This window comes from Ranitomeya imitator, chromosome 4 (genome assembly GCF_032444005.1).
Source record: "Ranitomeya imitator isolate aRanImi1 chromosome 4, aRanImi1.pri, whole genome shotgun sequence".
Lineage (NCBI taxonomy): Eukaryota > Metazoa > Chordata > Amphibia > Anura > Dendrobatidae > Ranitomeya > Ranitomeya imitator.
The window spans coordinates 373,819,948-373,844,142 of NC_091285.1; the positions used below are offsets into that span (position 1 = coordinate 373,819,948).

Consider the following 24,195-nt stretch of genomic DNA (forward strand, 5'->3'; position numbering starts at 1 on the left):
TTACATCCTGGTGTATGTTCCCCGTTCTGCCACTGTGCTTTAATCTAATGTACAGATCATATCCTTCAAATAATAAAATGCACAGCCCATAGCGATCCATGTAGTAGTATGGCCACCTTTTATTAATTAGCTAAAAAAAATTCAGCTTGCAGACGACGAGAGCGAATGACACCAAAGTCATGTCCTCCAAGTCATGTGCATGCTGACATCAGCTGCTGGCCTTTGATTGGCCAGCAGCATGTATTGAAGCAAGGATCTACATGAAGATGAAGTAATTGCTGGTGTCGGCGGGCCCTTCACCCACTGGGTCCAGTTGCTGTGGCGACAGCTGTGACCACTGTATTTATGCTCCTGCTTTTGGGCAAAATATCACTGATATAAAAAGAAATAGTCATAGCATCTTACTGAATTGTCATGATTGCTCAATTTCTCTAAAATGAATTTACTCTACAGAACATTTGTAAGATAAAAAGAGATGGAATTTTTTTTTGCCACATTTCAAGTCAAATATTGAATATTGAGTAGTTGTCTGAGACTTCCCATACTTAAGAGCTTAGTTAGTTAATAAAACAGATGTCTCGCTCTTTGTTTTTCTGTTAGTGACAAGACAAATAAGGACTTTGGGTCACACTTTGTTTGGTATTTCAACCCTGTAGATCAAAGACTTAACTACTTATTTCTTAGCTTAAAATAAATATTAGGGAATAAAAAGTATTCCAACAAAAACATCACATACATCTAACATAATAGTTGAACAAAAATGAACTATTTACATACAAAAGTCAAGCAGTTTTGCATTGTGAATTCAGTAAAAACAGCGAGCACAATAAGTTTCAAACAACAAAAAAGGTGAAGAAGTTATCCGGTGTCTAAAAATACCCAAAACAAACTAATTACCCTTCGTTTCACCTTATGCTTATGCTCTGACAATATTATGGGGAACATGGTGGCTCAGTGATCAATAAGGTTACTTTGCAGTACTGGGGTCTGAGTTCAAATCCCATCAAGGACAACATCTGCAAGGAGTGTGTATGTTCTCCCCGAGTTTGCGTGGGTTTCCCCTGGGTTCTCTGGTTTCCTCCCTCACTCCAAAGACATACTAGAATCTAGATTGTGAGCTCTAATGGAGAGAGATATGATAATGTCTGTAAAGTGCTGTGCAATATGATGATGCAATAAGCAAAGTATAATAACAATTAAAATAAAATTTACTCCAAGTGGCCATTACATGACCACTGCAGTCAATCAGGGACTGTGATAGTCTCTAATTACTGCAATCACGTTTGTTGGTGGTAAACAAAACTAGGGAGGATCCCTAAGCATCAGCTGCATCACCAATGTAAGGAATAGATGAGTGCTTTACTTTTAAAAAAATTCTCTTGGTTTTAAATCTTGTTTTAGCATAAAGATAATTGAATTTAAACTGTAGAACCAATGGAATAAAGTGTTCCTTAGGAGGCTTCATAAGTTCTTTATGCTTCAATATAATAACAGCAAGGTTTTGACCTGTATGGTCACTTAAGCATAAAAAAAACCATACAGTTCGAAGCATTGTATGGAGGAATAAAAAACTTGCATGAAACTTCCAATGGAAAGCTGTCTTTAACTGGTTCTGTGAAGTTTACATCAGATAGATCCCTCAACATTTCTGTGGTTGATACAAGCTACAACAATAGAGGAACATTTATTAGGCTAAATGCACAAGGAATCCCGGCACAATGTCCGCCCCAAAAAACTGTCTTTCATAAACTACATCTTAGACACTTTCTGCACCTTGTAACCTTGTTTCTCTGTATTTTCAGCATCTTGTCTGAAAAGAAACCGCACAAAGTATTGTGTCTAATAGTCTAATATGCAACAGTGAGAATGAAAAAGTGCACCATAATTTTGGTACAAATTTGTTCCACAAAGTAAGTCACCTAACTAGCAGTGAATGCCTAGTCTTAAAATGCACTTTTAAATAACATCATGAACCCCTAAGACAAATCTAAGAATTATACAGACTTGATAAATATTGTATCAATATAAATATTGGAAAAATGGTAACAAAATTCTCATTGGGGTCTGTTACAAACCCCCAAATATAACAGAAAGCATGGAAAGTCTACTTCTAAAGCAGATAGATGAAGCTGCAACCCATAATGAGGTCCTGGTTATGGGGGACTTTAACTACCCGGATATTAACTGGGAAACAGAAACCTGTGAAACCCATAAAGGCAACAGGTTTCTGCTAATAACCAAGAAAAATTATCTTTCACAGTTGGTGCAGAATCCAACCAGAGGAGCAGCACTTTTAGACCTAATACTATCTAATAGACCTGACAGAATAACAAATCTGCAGGTGGTTGGGCATTTAGGAAATAGCGACCACAATATTGTGCAGTTTCACCTGTCTTTCACTAGGGGGACTTCTCAGGGAGTCACAAAAACATTGAACTTTAGGAAGGCAAAGTTTGAACAGCTTAGAGATGCCCTTAATCTGGTAGACTGGGACAATATCCTCAGAAATGAGAATACAGATAATAAATGGGAAATGTTTAAGAACATCCTAAATAGGCAGTGTAAGCGGTTTATACCTTGTGGGAATAAAAGGACTAGAAATAGGAAAAACCCAATGTGGCTAAACAAAGAAGTAAGACAGGCAATTAACAGTAAAAAGAAAGCATTTGCACTATTAAAGCAGGATGGCACCATTGAAGCTCTAAAAAACTATAGGGAGAAAAATACTTTATCTAAAAAACTAATTAAAGCTGCCAAAAAGGAAACAGAGAAGCACATTGCTAAGGAGAGTAAAACTAATCCCAAACTGTTCTTCAACTATATCAATAGTAAAAGAATAAAAACTGAAAATGTAGGCCCCTTAAAAAATAGTGAGGAAAGAATGGTTGTAGATGACGAGGAAAAAGCTAACATATTAAACACCTTCTTCTCCACGGTATTCACGGTGGAAAATGAAATGCTAGGTGAAATCCCAAGAAACAATGAAAACCCTATATTAATTGTCACCAATCTAACCCAAGAAGAGGTGCGAAACCGGCTAAATAAGATTAAAATAGATAAATCTCCGGGTCCGGATGGCATACACCCACGAGTACTAAGAGAACTAAGTAATGTAATAGATAAACCATTATTTCTTATTTTTAGTGACTCTATAGCGACAGGGTCTGTTCCGCAGGACTGGCGCATAGCAAATGTGGTGCCAATATTCAAAAAGGGCTCTAAAAGTGAACCTGGAAATTATAGGCCAGTAAGTCTAACCTCTATTGTTGGTAAAATATTTGAAGGGTTTCTGAGGGATGTTATTCTGGATTATCTCAATGAGAATAACTGTTTAACTCCATATCAGCATGGGTTTATGAGAAATCGCTCCTGTCAAACCAATCTAATCAGTTTTTATGAAGAGGTAAGCTATAGGCTGGACCACGGTGAGTCATTGGACGTGGTATATCTCGATTTTTCCAAAGCGTTTGATACCGTGCCGCACAAGAGGTTGGTACACAAAATGAGAATGCTTGGTCTGGGGGAAAATGTGTGTAAATGGGTTAGTAACTGGCTTAGTGATAGAAAGCAGAGGGTGGTTATAAATGGTATAGTCTCTAACTGGGTCGCTGTGACCAGTGGGGTACCGCAGGGGTCAGTATTGGGACCTGTTCTCTTCAACATATTCATTAATGATCTGGTAGAAGGTTTACACAGTAAAATATCGATATTTGCAGATGATACAAAACTATGTAAAGCAGTTAATACAAGAGAAGATAGTATTCTGCTACAGATGGATCTGGATAAGTTGGAAACTTGGGCTGAAAGGTGGCAGATGAGGTTTAACAATGATAAATGTAAGGTTATACACATGGGAAGAGGGAATCAATATCACCATTACACACTGAACGGGAAACCACTGGGTAAATCTGACAGGGAGAAGGACTTGGGGATCCTAGTTAATGATAAACTTACCTGGAGCAGCCAGTGCCAGGCAGCAGCTGCCAAGGCAAACAGGATCATGGGGTGCATTAAAAGAGGTCTGGATACACATGATGAGAGCATTATACTGCCTCTGTACAAATCCCTAGTTAGACCGCACATGGAGTACTGTGTCCAGTTTTGGGCACCGGTGCTCAGGAAGGATATAATGGAACTAGAGAGAGTACAAAGGAGGGCAACAAAATTAATAAAGGGGATGGGAGAACTACAATACCCAGATAGATTAGCGAAATTAGGATTATTTAGTCTAGAAAAAAGACGACTGAGGGGCGATCTAATAACCATGTATAAGTATACAAGGGGACAATACAAATATCTAGCTGAGGATCTGTTTATACCAAGGAAGGTGACGGGCACAAGGGGGCATTCTTTGCGTCTGGAGGAGAGAAGGTTTTTCCACCAACATAGAAGAGGATTCTTTACTGTTAGGGCAGTGAGAATCTGGAATTGCTTGCCTGAGGAGGTGGTGATGGCGAACTCAGTCGAGGGGTTCAAGAGAGGCCTGGATGTCTTCCTGGAGCAGAACAATATTGTATCATACAATTATTAGGTTCTGTAGAAGGACGTAGATCTGGGTATTTATTATGATGGAATATAGGCTGAACTGGATGGACAAATGTCTTTTTTCGGCCTTACTAACTATGTTACTATGTTACTATGTTACTATGTATGTAATTTAGCTAAATAATCAGCTGGTCACTAATCTGCCGAACCATAAAACTCAGGCAAAAAGGTCAAAATATAAATAAATTCTCACCTATCCACTAACTTGACCTGCAGCTCACAGTCTCGTTCTCCTTGACTCTCATTTTTGCATTCCTCATTGCATGCACCTTCTTAGGTCTGCTTCATTGACTTCAATGCCTATGTCAATGTCTATGCCTTGGGTGATGCATTTCATAATATCATGATATGCACCATGATGGCATGGCATGCAGTGACTTCAGAGGCCTACTTAGTGGTGGACGTGTCAGCCTAGTGTAAAATAGGTCAGAGAGGATTCATGCACCACGAGAGGGGAAAAACGAAAATTTGTGGAGGACCGGATAGTGGGCTGCAGGGGCAAGTGGACAGGTGAACAGGTAACTATTTTATTTTTTACATCTTTGATGCGAATTGAACTTCCGTGTTACATTTGTGTGATTTCCCATATTCGAATCTCAGAAAATCTTGTCATCTCCATCAGTCATTCATGATATATCCGTCATTTGATATAGTGTGTAGGAGAGGAGACGAATGATTTAAACCGGCTTTGAAATTCAGAAATTTAGATACATTACTGTGATAAATATCACAAAAAAATTGCTGGTTTCAAAACATTTTCATAATCAGGTTTAAGTAAATTATCAACTTCATTATATATATATATATATATATATATATATATATATATATATATATATATATACATATATATATATATATATATATATATATATATACATATATATATATATATATATTATATCCTAAAAAATATATGATGGATTAAAAAGCTCTTGAATAATCCTTAACAGCAATAAAAATATGCAGTAATGTCCATTGCACCTGGAAGGCAAGACTTTATAGAACTGCATTAAACGTTTATCTCACTTATAACCCTTATAAAATAGTAGAGGTTTGAAAGTATGAGAACCCAATGGAACTCACCAGAATATCTTTTCCAGCCCACTTACATTCATCCCTCCGAGTATTTGTTACAGGCCATGTAATCTGAAAGAGAGAAAAGATTGCATATTAGATTTGGAAGAATCTTGAAATGGGGCTTTTACTTGTAAAATATCCTTTAATAGGATACCTAATAATATTTCACAAAATACAGTATACATGTATAGGAAAGATATATATCTTGGTACCAAGGTACCAACCACTGAGGACTCTCAATTCTTCATATTTTTTTCAGTATAAATGTATAAATATATAATAGAGTATACAGATAGACTGAGCCAAAAATCGTTTAGTAACCTGCACATTTTTTAATCTTTTCCGCTCTATAAATGTATTATCTTCATACTTGCTAAGTGAGTGGGCATTGCCTGGTGTGATGAAAGAGCCATGTCTGTATTAGGAGATTAGTTCATGTCCTTATGCTGCTGTCCCCTCTCACCTCTCGTAGCAGGCAGCCTCACGAACACAGAGAAAGTGCAGCTGCATCACCCCCTTTCCCCTCCTTCCACTCTACTTATGGCTTTACTCTAGATAGATTTTTTATAGTCAATTATTAGGTCTCTGAGAAGTCTCCAACTTATAATAAAGGAATTTCATTTTACAAAATGGTTGGACCACCTAATTTAGTTCTTGGTAAAGATGTAGGAATTGTTGCACTGACATGAAATGCACACACGGCCATTGAAGTAACGCACCTACGCAAACTGGATAGCAAAGCTGCTCTTATATTTTGCATACAGCTTGCATGCGAATGGTAGGAACACAAAAAAAATTCATTGGACGAAAATCAATAATTAAATTCTATTCTGCTATATCTTTAATGTATAATATGCACAGTTGAAATATTGAGGACTCCTAAATCCTTTTATGGAGTTTTTGAAAAGATTCGGTTTTGATTTTTCAGCAATTTATTTATTTATTTATTTATCACAAATGAATGACATTCTTGATGAACAAACTTTACATAGCTAACATTTTAATGACAGCATCAACCTTACCTGTGACTATTTGAAAATATTCAGCAGTTAATTGATTTCATTGGTCACAACAGTGGTCTGTGGCTGCTGCACGGGATAGGGTGTACCACCTCTTACCTGCTGACATTTATGGCTCCTCTTTTGATTAGTCTGCCCGGCGTGACATCACATGTGCATAATTCTGCAATTATTACATTGAGCCAGGCTGGTTAATCAAAATAAGTCATTGATGCCGGAAGACAAGTAGTGTTACTCTTGCTTCTGTGCAGCTGCTTCGGACTAAGGTAATTGCGTAAAAAATGGGTCATGCAAATCGATTTACTCCAACTCTAGTTACGAGACAAGCAAATTAATATTTTTCTTGTAAAACAGGCTTAGATGTCTGTCAGTGGTCTTAAGAACAGATATAGGATATTCATCACTGTTTTCCCTGGACCCCCTGAAGATATCTAATGTCTGGAAGCCGATTATGGTTCTTAGAAATATTGAGTCAAGCATATTTTTCAAACATTGATATTATTGATGGACTTTAACCCCTTCATGACCATGGGATTTTTCGTTTTTCCGTGTTCGTTTTTCACTCCCCTCCTTCCCAGAGCCATAACTTTTTTATTTTTCCGTGAATTTGGCCATGTGAGGGCTTATTTTTTGCGGGACGAGTTGTACTTTTGAACGACATCATTGGTTTTAGCATGTCGTGTACTAGAAAATGGAAAAAAAAATTCCAAGTGCGGTGAAATTGCAGAAAAAGTGCAATGCCACACCAGTTTTTTGTTTGGCTTTTTGGTAGGTTCACTAAATGCTAAAACTGACTTGACATTATGATTCTCCAGGTCAGTACGAGTTCGTAGACACCTAACATGACTAGGTTATTTTTTATCTAAGTGGTGAAAAAAAATTCCAAACTTTGCTAAAAAAAAATAAAAAAAATTGCTCCATATTCCGATACTCGTAGCGTCTCCATTTTTCGTGATCTGGGGTCGATTGAGGGCTTATTTTTTGCGTGCCGAGATGACGTTTTTAATGATAGCATTTCGGTGCAGATACGTTCTTTTGATCGCCCGTTATTGCATTTTAATGCAATGTCACGGCGACCAAAAAAATGTAATTCTGGTGTTTCGAATTTCTTTCCTGCTACGCTGTTTAACGATCAGGTTAATGCTTTTTTTTAATTGATAGATCGGGCGATTCTGAGCGTGGGGATACCAAATATGTGTAGATTTGACTTTTTTTATTGTTTTTTTTTGATTGGGGCGAAAGGGGGGTGATTTAAACTTTTATATTTTTTTTATTTTTTTAACATTTTTTTCAACTTTTTTTTTTTACTTTTGCCATGCTTTAATAGCCTCCATGGGAGGCTAGAAGCAGGCACAACGCGATCGCCTCTGCTACATAGCAGTGATCTGCTGATCGCTGCTATGTAGCAGAAATGCAGGTGTGCTGTGAGCGCCGACCACAGGGTGGCGCTCACAGCCACCGGCGATCAGTAACCATAGAGGTCTCAAGGACCTCTATGGTTACAATGGAGACGCATCGCCGACCCCCGATCATGTGCCGGGGGTCGGCGATGACGTCATTTCCGGCCGCCCGGCCGGAAGCCGTAGTTAAATGCCGCTGTCTGCATTTGACAGCGGCATTTATCTAGTTAATAGGTGCGGGCAGATCACAATTCTGCCCGCGCCTATTACGGGCACATGTCAGCTGTTTAAAACAGCTGACATGTCCCGGCTTTGATGCGGGCTCACTGCAGAGCCCTGCATCAAAGCAGGGGATCTGACCTCGGACGTACTATCCCGTCCAAAGTCAGATAGGGGTTAAGGTAACTCCATTTGTTAAAAACTAAGTACAGTAAGTGTCTGTGACCATCTTTTTCTTTTTAAAGTTTTTAATCTTAAGGGGTTAGTTGTAAATGTTTAATAAGATGCATATTTGTATTTTGTTAATCTCACAATAACCTCTTATGTATATTTTACGGATTTAGCTAATTTCAGTGAATTTGATTCTACATTTAGATGTTCTGTGGATGGCTCATTTTTAAGTGGCTGCGCTATAGTAGAGTGAAATACTGAATGATTGTAATATTAATAAAAGATTCAACTTTGTTGAGAAAGCTTTATCTAAAATGGCTCTGACCATCAATTAGAAGTTTAGACATTTTACTCTTCATTAGACTGAACAGAAACTTAAAAATGTAATATTTCCACTTTACATGATTAAAATCTCCACAGCTATTGCATAAATGTATCAGAATTTCTTAAGAACAGAAAAATTAGTCACTTAAGTGTCACTTCGACGGATGGTGGTGGCACGGTCTTTATTTTTTTAGGATTGTTTTAATTAAAATATAAATAAAAATGAGCTTAAAGCACCATTCAAGTGTTATTTTTTATTTCCGCGCTGAAGTGGTGCCAATAATGTAAGTTCCCTGACCCTAGTATTAATAATCAAGAGTCGCTGTCTTCAGCTCTTCCCACTCTGACCCAAATTCGGCATCTTGTTACCGTAACTTCTGACTGGCCAGAAGTTAGAGGTAACAGGCACAAGTTCTCAGTGCGAGGCTATGAAAGGTCTGTTCTGGTTCTCACAGACTAAAGGCCCCTTCACATTAAGCGACGCTGCAGCGATACCGACAACGATCCGGATCGCTGCAGCGTCGCTGTTTGGTCGCTGGAGAGCTGTCACACAGACCGCTCTCCAGCGACCAACGATGCCGGTAACCAGGGTAAACATCGGGTAACTAAGCGCAGGGCCGCGCTTAGTAACCCGATGTTTACCCTGGTTACCATGCTAAAAGTAAAAAGAAACAAACACTAGATACTTACCTACCGCTGTCTGTCCTCCAGCGCTGCGCTCTGCTTCTCTGCTCTCCTCCTGTACTGGCTGTGAGCCGGAAAGCAGAGCGGTGACGTCACCGCTCTGCTTTCCGGCTCACAGCCAGTACAGGAGGAGTGCAGAGCACAGCGCTGGAGGACAGACAGCGGTAGGTAAGTATCTAGTGTTTGTTTCTTTTTACTTTTAGCATGGTAACCAGGGTAAACATCGGGTTACTAAGCGCGGCCCTGCGCTTAGTTACCCGATGTTTACCCTGGTTACCAGTGAAGACATCGCTGGATCGGTGTCACACACGCCGATCCAGCGATGTCAGCAGGAGTCCAGCGACGAAATAAAGTTCTGGACTTTCTTCAGCGACCAACGATCTCCCAGCAGGGGCCTGATCGTTGGTCGCTGTCACACATAACGATTTCATTAACGATATCGTTGCTACGTCACAAATAGCAACGGTATCGTTAACAATATCGTTATGTGTGAAGGTACCTTTACATTGAGTTGTGACTTCCAGCTCACTCAGGAAACACTGGAGCGATCAAGCAAGTCACAAACTGCGGTGAGACCGACTGCAGTGCCGTGGATAACAGATGAAGACAGTGACTGATAAGGATGATACTAGGTGCAGAGAACTTAGATTAGTAGCATTACTCCAGCGTTTAAAAAATACAGTGAATGCTTTAATAATAAAAATAATCAACTTTATTTTTATATAGCATTAACATATTGCGCAGCGCTTTACAGTTTTGCACACATTATCATCACTGTCCCCGATGGGGCTCACAATCTAAATTCCCTATCAGTATGTCTTTGTAAAGTGGGAGGAACCAGAGTGCCCGGAGGAAACCCACACAAACACATATATAACACATATTTATAAATGCGCAGTACAGTCCTGTTCTGTCTCTAATACCTATAGGCTAAACAGTAGTTACAGTAAAGTCCTAAAATGCAAATCTAAATTTACTACATAAACTGTTGTAAATTAGCTCAGTATTGTGCTATAAAACAGGTATTTGGCCACAGATACATTACTAATACCATCTATGATTATCACTAGTCTTTTAATGCTACCTAAGCTCAGTACTTCAAGCAAAGTAAAATAGACTTCACACCCACTGCAAAATCCAGAGATCCTCACAGTCAATTATTCATGCTTGTTGAAGAGCTTTTAGGAATTAGGTATAGAATAAAACATGATCCTTATTTAATACCAAACTATGAATCTATTGGGAACCTTGGATAATGTAATAATGTAATATAAATAGAAAGAAGGGAAGATACAAACCTGAACAGATAATTTACATGCAACACTAACCAAATATTGGCTTTTGCATGAAATCAAGTGAATGAAGCAACAAGAAGAATTTTCTTCTTTCAGTTTAGTGGATTCTGCCTTTTTTGAAAACGCAAAAAACCATTCCTAACTGTACAAACGAATTTCTGTCAGTTGATAGCTTTCAATATTGAGTAGGTTCTGGGCCTGTAATATCATTTGTCTAGAATAGAGATAGACAAAATTAGAATTCGTCAAATCATGTGGAATTTCCCAGGGAATTTAATTTGCAAACAGCATCTCGAGGACTGTTCAAACTGTGCCAGGACTTCAAGACATGACCAAGCCATCACGTTATGTCATGATTAGGGATGAGCGAATAACTTTGGATAAGAGCTTATCCGAATAGCTATAGTGCTTCCTGATTAGCTACCTTGGTATCCTGGAGTGCTCAAGATCATCAGCTTTTCAGCGCCGCAGCTGCATGTGTCGCAACTGTGTGACAGTCACAACAAATGCATGCAGAGCCTAACAAACAGGCTCTCCATGCATGTGTTGTGACTGCCACACAGCCATGACACATGCAGCTGTGGTGTCTTAACAGCTGATGATCGTGAGCTATCCAGGTATCCGGGTTCCCGATGCAGCTATTTAGGAAGCGGTATAGCTATTCGGATAAGCTCTTATCCAAAGCTATTTGCTCATTCCTAATCACACTATTCACTAACCCCTAGTTGTGATATCATGGGCATGCAATCTCCAATGATATCGGAGATCTGGTCGCAGACAAAAGTCTTAGCCTAGAGTAAACTTTCCAAAGCTTCAAAAAGGCAAAATGAAGAGGCCTTGAGGGCTGAATCTTGGGCAGAGAGCAACACCATAAGGTCATTTTCCTTCCATTGTCACACCTTTGACCTGTGAACTCTATACCAGAACTTCTGGTCACGACCAGGCTTCGGCAAATACTTCATGTTTAACATCCATGACATTACGACACGTGATGTAATGAGATCTGGTCATGTCAGGTAGTTCCAGCCTAAAGTCAACAAGAGAAAGAAGTGGCTCAAAGGACCAGTTGGCAGGCGATGATCTGCATACAGATGTTACCGATCTGTATGGGAACAGCACTAACCGTACTGCTTTTTCCCAGGTGCAGGTATGTATCACATTGATGTGGTACATGGATGCCACATGTATGTTACACACAGACACATTGCACTGGTACTGGTTTTTCCAGTACCTTGAATATCAGGATATGTGAAGGAGGCCTTGGGAAGCGTCTTCTTTCTTTTAAACTTACATTGTTGGGCCCAGATGGAGAGTGATGAATCTCCCCAGGTATGTCCTTTTCACCTTGGAGGGTCGTAGGTCTCCTCTTCCAGGAACAGGAAAACACACTGAGGGGAACGGAGCGGTACCGCCCTTTTCAGTAGGTTTCCTGTTCCTGGAGGTGGATACTTTCTCAGTACGGTGCTCTCATGGTGAAGGGAAAACATCTCTGTTGAGAATAAACAATGTCACAGATCTCACTTTCATCAACCCACATAACCAGAATAATCATGTATGGGTCAAGAAAAACACACATTTCATATTGTCTTTGATCTTCAGGGTTATAGATATGTAAATAATTAACACTGTGTGAACAGGTATTTGAAGCGGCGCATCGTCTAGTTCCTGTTTAGATCTGCTGGCTCCATATGCTGCTGTCTGTTACCTCTATTTTGACTTGTCACACTTAAAGAGTGTTAAAGTTGAAAGTACATTTCAGGCTGAGCTCTTAGATAGGATTCTGGAATATGAAACATAAATGAATGGCAATGTGAAAGCGCATGTTTTGTCTACATTACTATTATTCCTTCATGGCTGTCATAACATTCCTTCTGAATAACACTTTAACTATAAATGACTCTGAGTTATGAGGTTTCTCTCCTAAAGTTCATAATTTTTAGGAGCATAATGTACAAGGATGTACATATGATACTCCGTATGAAAAATTAAATGGAACTTGACAGCAGGATTTACCCCTACTAACTAATTACAGAGCTACATTCATAATTTAACACTGACTGGTAGTAAACACAATGCTTAGTGAAAGGTTCCAGCATAATCATAAAAAGCAACTTTTTAATATGATGCCACATGGAATAGATCGTTAGACTAGTCAGAAAAAGGTGTACTTCGTGTGGGGCAGTCCATCCCAGCCAGCCAATATCAAACCCATCTCCTCCCCAATATTTAAAGAACACAAATGAGCAACACAAACTGTAGAGCAACTTCAGGCATGCATAGTGATTAGTGATGAGCGAGTGTACTCATCGCTCGGGTTTTCCTGAGCACGTTCAGGTGATCTCCGAGTATTTGAGACTGTTCGGAGATTTAGTTTTCGTTGCCTCAGCAGCATGATTTACAGCTGATAGACAGCTTGAATACATGTGGGGATTCCCTAGCAACCAGGCAACCCCCACATGTACTCAAGCTGGCTAGTAGCCGTAAATCATGCAGCTGCGTCAACAAAAACTAAATCTCTGAGCAGTTACAAATACTCGAAGACCACCCGAGCGTACTCGATAAAACCCGAGAATCGAGTACACTCGCTCATCCCTAATAGTGATCTTTTGCAGATGGACCACTCTGGTGTCATACTTTGCAGACCCAAATTACGGCCTCCAGAGAGCTTTCATTTGCAAACTCAAAGCTGATGTGCTGTGCTGCAGTGTTCTAGTGCTGATGTGCTGTTCTGCAGTGTTCTAGTGCTGATGTGCTGTTCTGCAGTGTTCTAGTGCCGATGTGCTGTTCTGCAGTGTTCTAGTGCTGATGTGCTGTGCTGTTCTTGTGCTGATGTGCTGTTCTGCAGTGTTCTAGTGCTGATGTGCTGTTCTGCAGTGTTCTAGTGCTGATGTGCTGTTCTGCAGTGTTCTAGTGCTGATGTGCTGTGCTGTGGTGTTCTTGTGCTGATGTGCTGTGCTGCTGTTTTCTAGTGCTGATGTGCTGTGCTGTGGTGTTCTAGTGCTGATGTGCTGTTTTGCGGTGTTCTAGTGCTTATGTTCTATGCTGTGGTGTTCTAGTGCTGATTTGCTGTGCTGTTCTAGTGCTGGTGTGCTGTCATGTTCTAGAGCTCAGCCAACAAGTAGATTCACATTGTTACAGCATGACCTGTACTGTGAACTCCTGCCTGTGTGCCAATACTGGCCGGCTCAGCACTATAACACAGCAATGCAGTGCATTTGATGTGAGATTACAGAGAGAAGAACTCAGTCAGTCTTTGCGCTTCATCATAGGAGATCAAAGTGCATTTCCAAAGTTATGGCTACATCCAGGGCTGGACTGGCCATCAGGCATTTCTGGCAAATGCCAGAAGGGCTTGTTTGGTTATGGGCCGCTTTGACTTCTACATTGTTAACAGAATCTGTGATCTCAAGACACCCATACTGTTAAGAGCTGTGATGGAACACAAAGTTGATGACTCCGTCACTTACCCCAGCAGACTACAGGTATCTCCAGAAATATTGGTCTTGTAGTAAACCTTGCTTTCCTCCATCCAGGGTAATTAGTAATATATTGTATCTGGTGCTTGGGGACGGGGACAGCATGGGCCTGTGTGATTTCAAATGCCAGGGCTGAATTTCAGTCCCAGTCTGTACCTGACTGCAACTGCTCATTTGTGTGATTTAGATTGTGGGAAGAAGGCAAATAAGTACTGAAACGACTGTGGGCATGATAGCAGCTGGATGGGCTATGCAGATCATCACTGAATGCACACTTTTCTGACCAGTCTAACTACAGCATGTAGAACCACAATATTAAAATGCTGATTTTATGATTACGCTGACAACTTTTCCTATGCATTGTGTTTGTTAGAAATCAGTGTTAAAAGGAACATGTCAGCACTTTTTAGCCACCTTACTTGAGAACAGCATATTGTAGAGACAGACACGAATTCCAGCGATGTGTAACTTACTGGGCTGCTTATTGTACTTTTTTTTACATCACTGTTTTATCGTTACTACATGACAAGTAAACCTGTTGCCAAGTTGACAAGCATATTCAAGAGCTCTGTGTAACCCCACCACCAACAACTGGCAGCTTTTTGTGTACACTATACATAGGCAGAAAGCTGCCAATCAGTGGTGTGGGTGAGGTTAGACAGAGCTCAGCATTGAGAGAACTGATTTATCTGAGGCAGATAAAACAGTGACTTTCTGAAAATGGCAGCAAGTAGCCCAGTATGTGATACATTGCTTGAATCAGGGTATGCTGCTCTTAGCTAGGGTAGCAAAAACTTTGGGACAAATTCCCTTTAAATAATGAATGCAATGCTGCAATTAGTAGGGTAAATCCTGATGTCAAATTTGTCCATCAGCCTCCTCAAATTCAAAACAGCCTTTCCATCTGCAGTATCTTCCAATAGGAGGAGGCTAATGGACAAAGATGGACAAACCCGAACAAAGATTTTCACTTGCTATACATATTACAGTATATTGTTAACCATACTGATAAGCTAGGCAATTATTAAACTGCATGCTTAAACAAAGAGTGTTTGGATTCTTTTCAATAAAAAGTTACAACTTTATTAAGACAAACAAATACAAAAATTAAAAGCAATGCCTCAGAACCAAACAAATATATATAATGGCAGGTAGGCGTGAAGCAAAATCTAATGATCGCAAGGGAGCAAAAGATGATAAAAAAGATTTTTCAATAACAGAGCATGCTGAGAAAATACCTCCACTGAAAACATAATCTAATGAAGGATTTCAATGTTGAAGTCAACAATTAGAAATTGAAACAACTTCAGCGAAATGAAGAAATGGAGGCTTACACCGCATGCTCTGTTGAAAATTACCAGAATAAATACTGCACACAAGTGCTATTGGATTTATGCACTAGGCCAAAATATGGATAAAACAACCATACATGTGCTGATAAATAGTTTTATGCAAAAAACCTAATTTTTTGGTACAGACGATGTTCTACAACAAAGCATGCTGAGAAAATACCTCCTCTAATCATCACGCTGTGGAGAATCAAAATGACAGATTCAAATGTTATAGATGTAATATAAATACAATTCTACCAAATCCAGCAAGATGAGAAGATGGAGGTTCCAAACCGCATGCTCTGTAGAATATTTGCTAAAATAAATCCTAGACCGAAGTACAATGAAATTGATATCCAAATCACTAGAGAATGTAAATCAATAAACACACATGGACCAAGCAAAGCGGCACAGACTGCTACATGCGATGTATCCACCCCATAATATTAGTCCACAATTGGGTCATATACCGATATATTATCCCGAATAGATGTGGGTGTTATCAGAACATGGTCTGCACCAAGCTTGTATGCTAATCCTGTATGAACGAGTGTGTCAAGTGCTGCAAAAAAAATATATACAGCCCCTTAGCAATCTAGATAAAGCACAGTGTTATATTACACCTAGCACTGCATGCACCTGTAGATGTCAGTACACAAAATGAAAAACCTCCACGATACATATCACCTTTAGAAAGCGGTGCTCCCCGCTGACCACCACACGTGGCACGCCGATTCCTGCCGAACCCCGACGCGCGTTTCGCGATAGCTTCCTCCAGACGCCCCCTGGAGGAAGCTATCGCGAAACGCGCGTCGGGGTTCGGCAGGAATCGGCGTGCCACGTGTGGTGGTCAGCGGGGAGCACCGCTTTCTAAAGGTGATATGTATCGTGGAGGTTTTTCATTTTGTGTACTGACATCTACAGGTGCATGCAGTGCTAGGTGTAATATAACACTGTGCTTTATCTAGATTGCTAAGGGGCTGTATATATTTTTTTTGCGGCACTTGACACACTCGTTCATACAGGATTAGCATACAAGCTTGGTGCAGACCATGTTCTGATAACACCCACATCTATTCGGGATAATATATCGGTATATGACCCAATTGTGGACTAATATTATGGGGTGGATACATCGCATGTAGCAGTCTGTGCCGCTTTGCTTGGTCCATGTGTGTTTATTGATTTACATTCTCTAGTGATTTGGATATCAATTTCATTGTACTTCGGTCTAGGATTTATTTTAGCAAATATTCTACAGAGCATGCGGTTTGGAACCTCCATCTTCTCATCTTGCTGGATTTGGTAGAATTGTATTTATATTACATCTATAACATTTGAATCTGTCATTTTGATTCTCCACAGCGTGATGATTAGAGGAGGTATTTTCTCAGCATGCTTTGTTGTAGAACATCGTCTGTACCATAAAATTAGGTTTTTTGCATAAAACTATTTATCAGCACATGTATGGTTGTTTTATCCATATTTTGGCCTAGTGCATAAATCCAATAGCACTTGTGTGCAGTATTTATTCTGGTAATTTTCAACAGAGCATGCGGTGTAAGCCTCCATTTCTTCATTTCGCTGAAGTTGTTTCAATTTCTAATTGTTGACTTCAACATTGAAATCCTTCATTAGATTATGTTTTCAGTGGAGGTATTTTCTCAGCATGCTCTGTTATTGAAAAATCTTTTTTATCATCTTTTGCTCCCTTGCAATCATTAGATTTTGCTTCACGCCTACCTGCCATTATATATATTTGTTTGGTTCTGAGGCATTGCTTTTAATTTTTGTATTTGTTTGTCTTAATAAAGTTGTAACTTTTTATTGAAAAGAATCCAAACACTCTTTGTTTAAGCATGCAGTTTAATAATTGCCTAGCTTATCAGTATGGTTAACAATTGAGTAGGGTGTTACCCATCCCTCGGGCAGGGAAATGGGTCAGGGTTATATGTTGACATATTACAGTATATATATATATATATATATATATATATATATATATATATATACAGCTCTGGCACAAATTAAAACATGGGCAGCCCAATCTCCAGACCTGAACCCCATTGAATACCTCTGGAATGTAATCAAGAGGATGATGGATAGTCACAAGCCATCAAACAAAGAAGAACTGCTTACATTTTTGCGCCAGAAGCAGTGAGAAACACTGGTGGAAAGCATGCCAAGACGCATGAAAGCTGTGATTAAAAATCATGGATATTCCACAAAATATTAATTTCTGAACTCTTCCTGAGATAAAACATTAGTATTATTGTTTCTAAATAATTATAAACTTGTTTTCTTTGTATTATTTGAGGTCTGTAAGCACTGTTTTTTTTTTGGTTTTTTTTTATTTTATTTTGACCATTTCTCCTTTTCAGAAAAAAAACCAAAATGTATAAAATGTATTGCTTGGAAATTCAGAGACATGTTGTCAGAAGTTTATAGAATAAAAGAACAAATTTACATTTTACTGAAAAATAAACCTAAAAAGAGAAAAATCAGACAAACTGAACATTTTGCAGTGGTCTCTTAATTTTTGCCAGAGCTGTATATTTTATATTCCTTTCTTATAGGAACATATTACCTACTGAAAGAGGTGGCTGCTTTTTAGTAAAATGAGTCAAATGCTGGAAACAAATGTGTTCTTTCATATAAACCACTAATCTCATCCCTCACACCAGGTCTTCAGCGCCTGTACAGATGGAAGCAGCATAATCTGCCATATCTGCACAGCTTGGGAATGGGTTTGGCTTCTATATTGGGAAGAAATCACATTTATAAATCATAAGATCATTACCATCTATTGTACTGACATCCAAACCATTGGCTAAAGAGAGCATTGTAATGAATATCTGAGGTGAGGAACGAGAGTATTTGGAGTATTTGCAACAAAAACTAGACAGTAGAAAGACTTTCGAAAGGCGGCAATTGCTGCACTTATTTAAAATAAAAATGTGAACATGCTTTTATATACCTTTTTTTTGTTTCACATTTGACCACCAGTTAGTTCCCTTTGTTTAATGCTAATTTAGTTTTGTATGTTCACTTTTCAATCAATAATATTTGTCATGCCATGCTGACCTTGAGGAAGGCAATCATTTCCTCATATGTGTGATTACGTTTCTGATGACATGTGTATATCAGAGAAGCAGTGCTGTTATTTGGATGGATTAATTGACATTAAAAAGATGCCACAATCTACAGGTTGAATAGTTGGTGCTCGTGGTCATTAACAGTATAAAATAGTGAAGTTGCGTAGGTATCACTACAGAATAAAAATATGGAGGTTTTCAATTTTCAGGAAAGTGGAACTGATACACTATAAAGTACCTAAAATAAAAAACACAGCAGATATTAACCATTCCAAGATCCAGTAATGGCTCTCGGCTGCTGCTACAGTCTCAAGAGTTTTGAATGCATTGATGATGTCACGTTGACAGCACGCATCACTGTTGTAGCCAGTCATGGAGGTTAGCAGCTCATCTCATCAACCTCAACACAGCTGCTGAACTCAGCTACAGTGTGATACATGCTGTTGACAAGACATCACCACAGGGAGGATAAGAATCTACGGCATTTGTTATTTTAGGGGTTTTAAAACATTTGGCATAGCGAGCAAAGTACACTCTCTTTTATGCCTTTTGAACTCCAAAATAATAAGATTTGCTTTACGAGCACTCAGGAAATCAAACAAGCACAACCTTATTTGGGGTACTCAGGATTTCTTCTTTATTAGCACATTTAAACTACCCAAGTAGTGTCACAAAGGAAAAGTTCCCACAGAAATATGTGGGCAATAGGCACTTTGGTGGGCGGGGAGGTTTCTCATTTCTAATCACGCCCCTAGAGTTATTTGATCACCATGACACAGAAGTTATAAGACAAGATGGATACTACAGACACAAAACTGGAGTCTGCTCTCTAAGAGAGTCCATTTTTCTGATACGGACAGTCTCTCAAATAAGAGTTTTGACTGTAAAACTGCTTACTGCAATCTTTGGTTAGAATTTATTGGAACACTTTTTGCGCTCTATCTGGAAGCAAAGCATATCAAATACAATTGGCCACTGAAGAGGTTTTGAGGCCAGTTACCATCGCACAAATATCCAGCTAGCAGAAAAGAGCTTCCACGATATTTTAGCAAATATTTTTAACGGATTTGTATTTTTGAAGCAGGTTTACTGGTACTTATTCACACACAATGCTGACACTGGCTTTATGGAGGAAGAGAGGTACATTTTACTGCGCATGCAATGGTCAGTAATGTGAAATCAGAATGTTTTTGTGTTTCCAGCACACTAGGTGCTGAGAGGCTGGTACAGTGTTTAATGGGCCAGTTTTATGTGAGGGTGCTCACCGTACCCCTTTTCCCTGTGTATGAGGACCTGCAGTGATGTCATGATCATATGACTAGTACATGTGATACATGCCTGGACCTGTGGTTTAGTCTTGGTGGTGTCTTGGGAGAGGAAGCACTCCCATGTAGTTCCAAGGTGGAGCTGAGGACAGTATGTGGTGTCTGCAGGTTGAAACCTGCAGAGAAACCGCTCTGTTGAACTTTGCTTGTGCTTTTTTTTCATTAAGCCAGGAAGGCTCTGGTTTTGTTTCCCAAAGCCTGCATTGATCTATGTGGACTTCAATAAGCAGGTGTTTTACCACCAAAGTGTTCCTGTGGCTACCTGATTAAGCAGCTAAGTGTGTCAACCCCTCACTATATCTATCTATCTATCTACATATACACTAGTGTACACACGAACGTCTAGTATACTGATCATGGCTTGCTATTCTACTAGGCAATAACATTACTGTATGGTCGTGGAATGAGAGAAGAGCCGAAATTTGTAGAAGAATCACTTCATGCTGAATGACATGTTCCCTGCTTTGATACTGTCCAGAATTACACTGACCTATTGGATGCCAACAACCAAAGCAGCCTGAGGCACTGACCACTAATCCAACAGGCTGCAGTCCTAGACAAGAATCTTCTTGTAACTTCATTCTGTGTAGCGGAATCCAACTCCATGATAGTAATGACTGGAAGCTTATTGTGACAAAAATACGATATGTGTAGATTTATGTGTACAATTAATGCAATTCCCTTATTTTCACGTCCATGTACAATACCTTTTGATAATCTTTGATGTTAGCCAAGTTAAATGAAAATATGTGATCCTTAGCCCCAACGAATAGTCTTCCCCGCTCTTCATCTAATACGAATGTACTGTAACTTGAGCTGTTAGTCAATCCATTGAATGTGATTAAATTGTTGGAGTCCAGCATTTCTAAAATAAGAAAAGCAGATAAAAAAATAAAAGTTAGTATTGATGCGATAAAAAAAGCTTTTAATTATAGTCTGTACTTTGATAAAGTGTAGATAACAACTGGTCAAGCATTGGAAGCCTTTAGATCATCCTATATAAGGATTTCTCAACATGTGTGTAACCTTTTGTGTACATTTGCTGACCAGTTGCTACAAAGGTCACCTAGAGCATGGTCTTGTAAGTCACAAGGGTCACTATGCCCCATCTGACCATGTCACAAATGCTTGTAGGGGTATGCTTACCCATATATAGGCATTTAGTGTACAAGAAAAATGCATTTGCTACAAAATAGTGCAGTACCATAAATACCAAGAAACAGCTAAACCTAGTCATGCACATTAGACCTCTCCAAAAATACGTATACTTGACTGACCATACCGGTTTAGTTCAACAGAGAAAGGGAAATATGCTGCTACCAATCACTATGGCCCAGTTACATGTTATTAACTCAACTGTTTTCGTTGAGGTTATCTTGATCTGCCAAAAGAACTACAAAAGTATGGTGGGTCGCATAGTGGCTCAGTGGATAGCACTGTTGCCTTGTAGCACTGGGGTCCTGGTTTCAAATCTCACCAAGGCCAAAATCCAAGGGGTTTGTAATTTCTCAATGGGGACAGTGAATTTAATAATGTCTGTAAAGCACTCTGGAATTTAATGGCAGTAAATAAGGGAGAAAAATAATTACATTAAAATATATGTGAATTTTGAGCAAATTTTTTAGTATCTTCGGTTTTAGGACTGGCAAATAATAAAAAAAGAAGACAAAAAAAAAATTGCAATGATAGAATTTGAGCATTTAATGAACTCGGTGCCCACAATTTAAGATGCCTTTTTACATTGGCAATATTTCAAAGATGATCCTCATTCCTATTTCATTTCTACATAAAACTTCCACATAAAAAATATTTATACAGCGCTTGTCCTGATACATGCAGATAATTTGGTTTCCCTAAAGCAAAAAGAAAACAATTTTATTAGTTGAAAGGTAAAAGTGCAAATTTATGACAAAATGGTTTCTTTCATCAATAATTCTATTGTGCGTTACCTTTTCTATGTCTATCATCGATGAATTGTAGTTTCAAAGATAAATGTCACCTTAGTCAAGCAGTTCGATTTTGTTCATTTAAATCTAAAATAACTTATTTCCATATCAAAAGCAATTCCTGTGTATCTGCGCTGGCCCGTCTGTCTTGAAGGACAATAAGACATTTTGTGCATTTTTGATTCCGCCAAATATGTCATAATCAGGACTGAGCTGGCGAGAACTAGGATACAATTTTCCTCAAGGCCAATTTGTAGTAATAGGGTTTTATTTCTTGTAAAGCGAGAAATTTGAATTAATTTCTAAAATTACAAAATTATGCTCCAATTAGGAAATACATTAGGGAAGAAGTGACATTTACATTCTGTAAGACCTGCAGAACTTGACGAGGAAATGGACAACATTGCAGTATCAAGTGTGTAAAGGAAGAAAATTGATCTCCTGATACAAGATATATGAATTGACTTAGACAGTCCTTTGTTCTAATATTGTCCTGCATTCTGACCCTTTTCATGACCTTGGATTTCATGCCACCTTATCTGCACATGTCACAAAGTGTTTCTGCCTTGTCATCACGTATGTTTTACTTTCATCAATGCACTATAAGCTCTACAGAGAACAAGAATACTTCTCTAAGGCTGCATAGCTTCAACATGTACACAGTTAGTTTTGATGTATGAAAAGAGTTATAAAAATACTTGGAAGACGTAAAGAAAGCCAGGGGGGTGAATATGTAATAGTGATCTTATGTTATATTACCATGTATGGATGAGAAACCAATTGGGTCTTCCAATAGTAGGATTCTTTTACAATTATTTCCGTGCATATTATTTCAGTTTCTAGTTGATATTCCCATTTTATTTACTTTCAATCCTCACGGCACTGTGCCCACCATGAGTTTTAGGGGAGTTTTTTTTTTTTTTTTTTTTTTACAAATACACAGCGTTTTACAATTCCAGCAAAGTGGAATCTATCGCTCTATCAAATAATGTGAGCAAAAACTGTAAAGCGCTGTGGAATTTGTGATAATGTGTGGAAAAACTATAAAGCGCTGCATAATATGTTGGCGCTATATAAATAAAGAGATTATTATTATCTACTGGCTAACATGGCACGAAGATTTAGATCTTTCCTGTAGCAAAGTAGATGTGATTTATAGTCATTTCATGCCCACTGTGCTTTTTTTTCTTTACTCAGCATAAACTGACCGGCGGTGCGTGTTTCAACATGTCAATTTTCTCTTGTGGATGCACGGAGTTTTCTGTGCGGATTTAACCATAAACTTGCATTAGAAATGAAAGATTGCTAGGTAAAAAACATAGATGCATTTTTAATGCATTTCTGCAGCAGATATGCATAAAGAACACATGTAACCCACACATAACTATCAATAAATCTTTGCCAATGCGAAATACCAGGAAGTATCAAAGACAAAGCATTTTGATTAAAACATGACATACCAATAAGAGACAAAAAAAGTACAGTCAAAAACTCAATAAAAACACGTGTAAAATAGAGCCCTCAAAAATGCAGTGAAAAACGCAAGTAACCAAAGTTGCTTCATAGGTGCATAAAATCTGCAACATCAAAACTCACCAAAAGCTCATCGTGGGAGCATAGCCTTAGGGTATGTTTCCACGTTCAGGAAACGCTGCGTTTTTTATGCTGCATTGAGCCGCAGTGTCAAAAACGCAGTGTCTAGATGTTACAGCATAGTGGAGGGGATTTCATGAAATCCCATCTCCACTATGCATTAAAAGACGCATGCGGCAGACCCATGAAAACGCACATGCGGTGCATCTTTTAAGAATGCAGCATGTCCTTACATTGCTGAAACAACGCAAGGACAGCGCAGGTGACCTGCCAGTGACCTCAGGTGCAGATTTGGTCAGGATTTTACCTGCATAAAATCCTGACCAAATCCTGATGCAATCCTGAACGTGGACACATACACTAAGTCTACCAAGTTTCAGAATCTCAACATACACTTTTGTGATTGATTTTGTTTTCCAAATGTCACCATAATGATCATAGCATTCAGACGTTTCCCAAGTCAATCACAATGCATTTGGGGTATTGTTTTCAAGCCAAAAGGAACAAACATTTTATTATGCAAGAAATATCCTTCCTCTGGCATGGTGTTGTGTCTAGAATGTGCTGTACACAGGAATGTTATCTTCTTTTTACACGTTCATTAATAGCCTGCATACCATTTGTTTACTCTCCCTATTTCTGAGAATATTACAGTATCACACATGTTTAAGACAATGACTACAAGGCAATTT

At 38.8% G+C, this 24,195-nt stretch overlaps 1 protein-coding gene across 1 annotated transcript in view; it reads right to left on the reverse strand.

Annotated features, from left to right (window-relative positions):
- SEMA3A (semaphorin 3A) overlaps window positions 1-24,195 on the reverse strand; it is a 372,399-nt gene that overhangs the window by 233,917 nt on the left and 114,287 nt on the right. Inside the window, exons 2-3 of the mRNA XM_069765162.1 lie at window positions 20,672-20,829; window positions 5,632-5,694 (exon numbers count right to left, since the gene is read on the reverse strand). Of these exons, the coding sequence (XP_069621263.1) occupies window positions 5,632-5,694; window positions 20,672-20,829 (221 nt within the window). The remainder of the gene's footprint in view (window positions 1-5,631; window positions 5,695-20,671; window positions 20,830-24,195) is intronic.